The sequence below is a fragment of the Megalobrama amblycephala genome, linkage group LG4, assembly GCF_018812025.1.
Source record: "Megalobrama amblycephala isolate DHTTF-2021 linkage group LG4, ASM1881202v1, whole genome shotgun sequence".
Classification (NCBI taxonomy): Eukaryota; Metazoa; Chordata; class Actinopteri; order Cypriniformes; family Xenocyprididae; genus Megalobrama; species Megalobrama amblycephala.
Window position 1 is genome coordinate 34,506,554 of NC_063047.1, and position 8,052 is coordinate 34,514,605.

Consider the following 8,052-nt stretch of genomic DNA (forward strand, 5'->3'; position numbering starts at 1 on the left):
TTTCTTTTACATCACGTGGATGGCCGGGTGCATGTGCGTCTCTTACCTGGGGAACACATGGCACCAGGATGCACTATGGGAAGAAGGCAGTGTGATGCTTTGGGCAATGTTCTGCTGGGAAACCTCAGGTCCTGCCATCCATGTGGATGTTACTGTGACACGTACCACCTACCTAAGCATTGTTCAGACCATGTTCAGCCTTTCATGGAAACGGTATTCCCTGGTGGCTGTGGCTCTTTCAGCAGGATAATGCACAAAAATGGTTCAGGAATGGTTTGAGGAGCACAACGAGTTTGAGGTGTTGACTTGGCCTCCAAATTCCCCAGATCCGAACTTTTATACCATTTCTATAACAAATGCCTGCAAAGGGCGCCAAGGGCCTGGTGATTGTTGCTACACTTTACAGCATGATGAAACCCTTGTTTAAAGGAACACTCTAAGTTTTGTCTCTCTAGAGGTTAATAAACAAAAATGCTTGCGTGCGTGTGTGTGTGTGCGTTTTTGAGTGTGTGTGTGTGTGAGTGTGTACTTGTTTTGACTATACTTGTGAGGACCAAATGTCCTCACTTATATTGTGAAATACTTTCACAACCCAATAGTGAGGACATTTGACTGCTCCTCACTAGTTTAAAAGGCTTATAAATCAACCTGTGTGTGTGTTTGTGTGTGTGTGTATAACCTCTCTGTAGGAGTTCTCTAGCTCTTCTACTCTGTCTATGGCTCTGTGTTCAACTGGCTTGTTCTTCTCCAGCTCACAGCGTCTCTGGGTCATCAGCGCTTGAGCGTTCACATCTGCAGCGACGGACACTATAGACGACATCAAGCGCATGGCTACACACACACACACACACACACACACACACACACACACACACACACACACACACACACACACACAGGATTACACACCTGTGTGGCAGCTGTCATAAAATCTACCCACAGAAACCAGAGACTCCTTCAGCGCCAGTGATTACGAGGTTTTTCACTGTAATGACGATGAAACTCACTCATCGCTAGTTTATGATTATTCACATTTAATTATTGACAGGAATGAAAACAAGGCTGAGAGGGAAAGAAATACAGTGTGTTCAATAGATTGTGATGTTGAGTAACGACATACCGATTGTTCAACGAAATGTCATTTCACAAAAACTTCAGGAGAAAAAAAACTCCACAAAATAGTTTTGAAAGTTATGAAAATTACGTGATCTAGGACCTTCATATGGTGTGAGCCATTGTGAAGATTGTAAGTCTGTTTCTCACAGCCTTGCGTTCATCAGTGTCACTAAGGTCTATTAGCGCTGGTTAGATGCTAGCTGTGCGGCTTCCTACACAATAACACAATTATAAACTTTAAATTGCATTTATTTACTTTAACTTAAAACTTTAATAAGCTTTATTTTTATAGCACTTTATACAGAACAGATTGTTTCAAAGCAGCTTCACAGTGATCACAGGAAAATAACAGAATCAATGATGCAAACATAATCAAATATGAAATTCAATTTCAGCTGTATAGCAGCTCTACAAAGACAATAGAATCATTATTCAGATCAATTCAGTTCATGTTGATTCAACTGCATTATGTTTAATAAAAAAAAAGAAAGTTCAATCTAAAATGAAGAGCGTGCAGCGTCTGTGTGGAAAGACGGAGGAGCTGCGCATGTCTCTCTACTTCTCAGAAACAAGTGAGCATCGGCAACAACATGTAGGAAAATATCTTACCATTTTATTCTCTGAATATTTAAAGATAATTTCACTCACTGTCACAAGAAGGTATTGTTGTTCTTTACTGTGGCAAGCGCTTTCACAACAGCGTTGAATACAGTTTGTGTGTACGAAAAGTTCCTGTTCGCACGGCAGGATTGCAGGGAAAACTATAGTATTCATTTCTATTGGTTAGGCAAGGCAATTTTATTTGTAAAGCACATTTCATACACAATGGTAATTCAAAGTGCTTTACATAAAAAGGAAACAAATACATAAGAATAAAAACGGAATGCATAAGAAATAAAAATAACAGAGATAATAAAACGGAGAATATCTGTCAGGTAGCTGTGCGTTTAAGCAGTACCCTTACAGACAAATCTTTCTGGAACCACCAGGGCTAACTCAACTTTGTTGTCCATAAGAGCGGATCAAAACAGATCACGACAGGCTAGCGTAACAGCTAAAAGCAAACTCTCCTTGCTTTGATTAGGTTAGGTTAGGACGGAGGTCGGCAACCCGCGGCTCTAGAGCCGCATGCGGCTCTTTAGCGCTCCCCTAGTGGCTCCCTGGAGCTTTTTCAAAAATGTATGAAAATGGAAAAAATATATATTTTTTGTTTTCATATGGTTTATGTAGGAGGACAAACATGACACAAACATTCTTAACGTTTTTCAATGCTGTAAAAATGTGTATAATAAATATTAAATTTCAACATTTCTGTCAACGAAGATTTGCGTCATAGCCATCGACGTCACTTTCCCGCCGAAAGCGCGCTCCCTCAGCTGGACTGATTGGCAAAAGAACCTGCTGCGTGACTGGAATTAAAAGAGGAAACTGCGAAAACACGAGTAAAAACAAACGAATTACACTAAAGGTTGGACTCTAAAGTGTTTCTTACAACTTGTCAAATAAACCTAATCCATGGATATTGACATGTAGCCAGGAGTCGTGTTTCCTGACATTTATATGTGCCTGATTTGACGCCGAGGAAATACATAAAGCAAATCTGCCTGTGAATATTTTATATAACTACAATATAGGTAACTTAGGTTTAAATCCGCGTAATTACTTAACGTTATATCAATGATATATATATCGTCATATTGTCCATCCCTAAAACATATAGTTTTATAGTATAGTTTTTGTCAGTGTTTATTTTAAAACGCACAATTATGCAGAATATAAGATGGAAAATATTTAATAGATGATTTGTCAACATAATATATAACAATACAATATATATGGAATGATTTTACCTCAAAATCCAACAATTTGACACAAAATGATAACTGCAAATCCATGTTTCTCTGCTGGAGTCCAGCTGTTTCTGTGGATTGCAGTGATCCATTTGCTTCTTTTTTCTGTAGCTTTCAGCAGTTTTTAAATATATACCTCGGGAATACCTCATTATGTATTTGTAGCCTACTTAGTCATTTTGATAGTAGGCTAATATAGCTAATATAATACACTTACAGCCTGTGTTGCCTTCATATAAGGCTTATATAAGGCTTTTAATTTTTTGCGGCTCCAGACAGATTTGTTTTTTGTTTTTTTGGTCCAATATGGCTCTTTGAACATTTGGGTTGCCGACCCCTGGGTTAGGATAATGACATTGAAACCGCTGAAGTCAAGTATACGTTTCCTGTTTGGCATAAAATGACAAGCTGAATCAGCACTCGTGTGCTATTGGAATAAACTCACCGATGAGTGTGCTGGTGTGTCTGAACGCGCGGACCTGCGAGTCGGCCAGACCCGTGAGCAGCGCAATGAGCGATGAGAAGAGAAAGTCATCGTACAGCAGAGTGTTGCGGCAGCCGCGAACCAGCAGAGACACAAACTCACACACGCCCTCACGAAAGTGACGCCACTGAGAGCCGAGCGACACCAGCGGATAACTGACTGAGTCCTGCAGAGACAGAGACAGAGAGAGTGTGTGTGTGTGTGTGTGTGTGTGTGTGTGTGTGTGTGATGTGTGTGTGAGAGTGTGTGAGAGTGTGTGTGTGTGTGTGTGTGTGTGTGTGTGTGTGTGTGTGTGTGTGTGTGTGTGTGTGTGTGAGATGTGTGAGAGAGTGTGTGTGTGATCCTGTATTTAAAACACACATTTATGATATTTATAAATTATTTTCTTTCTTCAGTGTGGTCACTACGGAAGAGGATTAGGGCCAAGCAATAATAACAAAATAAAACCATCTTGAGATTAAAGTTGTTAATTTCGAGGAAAAACTCGTTAAATTTTGAGAAAAAGGTTGAGATAAAATGTTGAGAATAAAGTCATTAAATTACGAGAAAAGTCGTTAAATTTCGTGAATTTTTTTTTTGTTAAATTACGAATGTGTTCTCATAATTTAACTTTTTTTTTGTCTTGTAATTTAATTACTTTATTCTCAATATTTTATCTCGACTTTTTTCTCGAAATTTAACACGTTTTTTCTCGAAATTTAACAACTTTAATCTTGAGATCTCGGTTTTATTTTTTTATTATTGCTTGGCCCTAATCCTCTTCCGTAGGTCACATTTACTATTGCTTGGCAAAATTTCGCAGGTGAAAGAAAATGTGACTGATTTGACAAAAATGATGAGATACAGATTCAGAGCTATTCTGCCAGCTAGCAAACTACCTTCTTTATGAATCATTTTATAATATTGTGTGATACGACACCGGCAGAATGAACATCTACTTCAGCTGCTGAACCGATCAACACTTAAATTTTGTGTGTTAAAATTCAACCAAACTCGGATGTGACGCAAGATTCACACTTCTTGGCCAGCAGAAGTCCATCAGGCAAAATCCCTCATCGTGCCGATTCCCAACAACGGTACATGCGACTCACTTTTAAGGGGAATATGATAGTGGTAAAATGTCAAAAACAGAAATGTGATTCCTCTCACCTCGTTAAACTCTTTGGTCAGGTGACTAATTATATCAGCGTTCTGCATGCTGCTTAACATCTCTCTGGTGACGACACCTGAAACACAACAGACGGTGATTTGTTTCAGAAACACACAGCGATGTCGCTTACTTTTGTGTCTGACGTCACCTTTACAGCCGCTGCACTGAACCACAAAGTTGATGAGCTCCAGAAGCCCCGCCTCTCTGTCTCTTCTGTACTCATCCAGCCAATCGTCTATCACTGTCTAAGAGAAACAACCAATCAGAAGACTGAACATAAAGTGAACCGATGTGACCCTGATCGTCTGTGTCGCTCACCAGCAGCGCACTGCGGCCGGACCTCACCGCCTCATACAGGTGAGATGCAGCCGCGCGGCAGTCCGTCTGAGCGCTGTGGCGACGGTCCTCCGGCGTCTGTGATTGGCTGGAGCTCGAGCCGCTGACTGACGGATGATGAACCCTCTTGGGAGACTTCAGAGAAACAGAAAGACCTCAAACACACACGTATACCATGACAACATGTGTGTGTGTGTGTGTGTGTGTGTGTGTGTGAGAGTGTGTTTGTGCTCACCGTTGCCTCCTGTGTCGAGATCCGTTTCCTCTCAGAGGTTTTTAGCTGAAACTCAAAGTCACTTCCGGTCAGAGAGACGTCTTCGTCCTCCGAACTGCACCACAGAGACACACACTTGATCAGATGACACGATGACATCAGTGTGCATATGTGTGAGGTCAGCATGTTTACCTGTACAGCTCCGACACATCCATGATGCTCCGCTGGTCTGCAGATCAACACGGTCAGTTACTGTTGTGTGTGTGTCAATCGTTCAGACAGGTATGACACATGATCACGGAAAGTGGACTGACAGTACACAGTTATGTATCACTGTTGGGTTCACAATGTTGTTTTCAAAGAGAACGAAATAAACCAATCAGGCATCTTGTTTGTGAAGGTGGATCTGCTGACCGTCCGCACATGTGGATCGATCGAGTACGAGTCAATCCTGACCATATAAGGACAGAATCAATGAATTATATTATAAGCTTACAATTATTATATATAATTACACGCTTGCGAGCACTTCTGAAACCTGAAATGACAAACGGGTGAAGTCCTCGAGCGCACATGAACTGCGCCATTTGGGACAGAGCCTTAGTAGGAGAAACACAGTATGTGACTAGAGGAGTATGTCCAAACTAAGAGTAAGAGTAGCCAGATGACCTCCTTCTCCAGACAAGACTCTGAAGTGTGCATGCGATGGACACTTTACTGTCCCATGAGGCAATGGGAGAGGATTTGGCTCCCTTCAGTAGGTACTTGTTTTGAATAAGTATTTTGCGAGCACTAAAACAAACATGTTCTCTATAATATAAATGTGTACAATATGAATGTAATCCGGACACACAATCGCCATGTTGTCATTGTCACGTGACCTTTACTTCCGTTCACAATCCTCTGGGGCACGGTGCGCAACATTTTGCTACGTTTTCCGGGTTGAACGTCATGTTTCCTGGAAACGGTGTGCAACAGGTTTGAGATGCGTTTTCTCTTGTTTGGTGGGCGTGTCAGAAATGTCAGCGGCAAGATGTATATAAACCACGCGGTATTAAAGAGACAGCTCGCACAATGGGTATTAATTTAACAAAAATACTATACTTATATATTTTGCTATTGTATTGTGAAGTGACACTTTATTCAACTTTTCTATACTCCTCTGATTATATAATGGTAAATATTACAATATCATAGCACAACAACAGTGATCAGCAATAATGATAAGCCTAATACTCACAATAAAAATAATATAGATCATAACTCGGAGGTAAGAAGTGGATTATCCTTCACCTGAAGGGTTTGTCTTTTCATCCTGAAATGCGAGGCAAGTGTTGGATCACAATAATTAGAAGTTTCCACAAATCCCTTCACTCCATTGGGATGTTCTCTTTTATTCTGAACGGCAAGAGCAGTGACTGTAACATCCAGCGTATTTTGCAGTATTAATAATAATAGTACTACTAATTCTTCAAAAAGACACAAAGAATGGCCTTCTCGGCTGCCATAGTGTCAACTCTTGCGTCATCAGAACAGGGTGTTCAACGCACCACCGTTTCCGTTTAAAAAACGTTTTGTCGGGGCTGAACGCTGCCCTGCTGTCATCTTCATAAACTACTTTGTTTTTGCTAATTGTATTGGTCAAGTGTTACACCTTTTTTATGAATAACATTAAATAAAATAAAAATAGTCGAGTTTTATACCGTCACTCAGTCTTCGGGATTAATGTTACGTCATCAGTTAGAGCTGCTCTAATTATTGAAAATTAATGAGAAAAACCGAGCATTATGATAAACAGAAAACCTAATTCCGTTTAAATGTTTTAAACAGACGGAAAATCCCTTTATACTCAAGAATAATGATCAAATTATCTGCTAACATTAATTAAAGCGAAACACGCTGTTCCTCACAGAATAATTTAAACTCGATCAAAGTCTCTCACCTCAGAATCAGTCAATGGACAGATTTCCAGTTATTGATCACTAAATTGAAGTGTGAAGTTATTGATCTGCAAATGAAAGAGCGCGAAAATCCCTCACTTGTCATCAGTCAAGGCGAAGCAATTTTCTGGAAAATGATAGGCTGGTGACTCCGGCAGTCTGGACGATAATTGGCCAATGTCTAAACAGAGTCAAGTCTGATTGGATGAATCCTGCATTGGCAAAAAGCATAGCAACCGCTGTTTGTACAGTCATTTATTTATTTATTTATTTTTTACATTCTGAATCGAGTCTCTGAACGTTTCGTAGTGTTTTGTATTGATTTAGTGCGTGTTGAATTACTGACTAGATAATGACACGAGCAGCTGGCGGCGATCAATACTGGCAGGTCACGTGATCATCCTGGAAACACGAGTTTGTTTTAGTAATGTATTCTTTTGTTGAAAAGAATGAAGAAAAACTAAAACTAATTAAAAATATGAATAAAACTTTGCTGTGCGCAAAAACCATTGAGTTAAATCTGATTTTACAGCAGTTGTTCAGAGTGACATTAATCTTCATATCGAAACATAAATGACACTTTAAAGCTACTTATTAAATCATGTATTATGTTTTCATGTATTATGTCGCATCAATTTAAGTCGCTCAGTTTTGTGATAATAAATGAAAAGAGGTTCCTGTGAGGAATAATTTGAATACGAATATTTATTTGCAGCTTTATTTTATTAAACTATTAAACTCTCAGAATCACTGATCTGTCTGAATGAATGAAAGACTGTGAAAAACCCCACAAAGAGAAAGAGTGTGTGTTTCTATTGTTCAGACACGCTCTTAGGGAGGTGTGTGTGTGCGCGTGTGCGCGCGCGCGCGTGAACGATCATCCCGGGACAAAGGAGACGCGCTCCGCTGAGGCGCAGCAGATTCACTTTTCCTCAGATTTAGTCTCAGGTTTAGTGTCCTTC

The 8,052-nt window shown here is 40.0% G+C and overlaps 2 protein-coding genes across 4 annotated transcripts in view; one reads left to right on the plus strand and one right to left on the minus strand.

The window, feature by feature from the left end:
- LOC125267409 (cohesin subunit SA-2) overlaps nucleotides 1-7,216 on the minus strand; it is a 32,762-nt gene extending 25,546 nt beyond the window's left edge. The window contains exons 1-8 of one of the 2 annotated variants that reach the window (XM_048189013.1): nucleotides 7,093-7,216; nucleotides 5,343-5,379; nucleotides 5,172-5,265; nucleotides 4,919-5,071; nucleotides 4,749-4,845; nucleotides 4,600-4,676; nucleotides 3,412-3,616; nucleotides 680-831 (exon numbers count right to left, since the gene is read on the minus strand). In XM_048189013.1, coding sequence (XP_048044970.1) covers nucleotides 680-831; nucleotides 3,412-3,616; nucleotides 4,600-4,676; nucleotides 4,749-4,845; nucleotides 4,919-5,071; nucleotides 5,172-5,265; nucleotides 5,343-5,365 — 801 coding nt within the window. In that variant the 5' untranslated portion in view covers nucleotides 5,366-5,379; nucleotides 7,093-7,216. The remainder of the gene's footprint in view (nucleotides 1-679; nucleotides 832-3,411; nucleotides 3,617-4,599; nucleotides 4,677-4,748; nucleotides 4,846-4,918; nucleotides 5,072-5,171; nucleotides 5,266-5,342; nucleotides 5,380-7,092) is intronic. The other variant, XM_048189012.1, reaches the window with a different exon arrangement.
- gpc2 (glypican 2) overlaps nucleotides 5,713-8,052 on the plus strand; it is a 15,209-nt gene continuing 12,869 nt past the window's right edge. The window contains exon 1 of one of the 2 annotated variants that reach the window (XM_048189016.1): nucleotides 5,713-6,128. In XM_048189016.1, the coding sequence (XP_048044973.1) occupies nucleotides 6,011-6,128 (118 nt within the window). In that variant the 5' untranslated portion in view covers nucleotides 5,713-6,010. Of the gene's footprint in view, nucleotides 6,129-7,835 lie in introns of those variants that run through there. The other variant, XM_048189015.1, reaches the window with a different exon arrangement.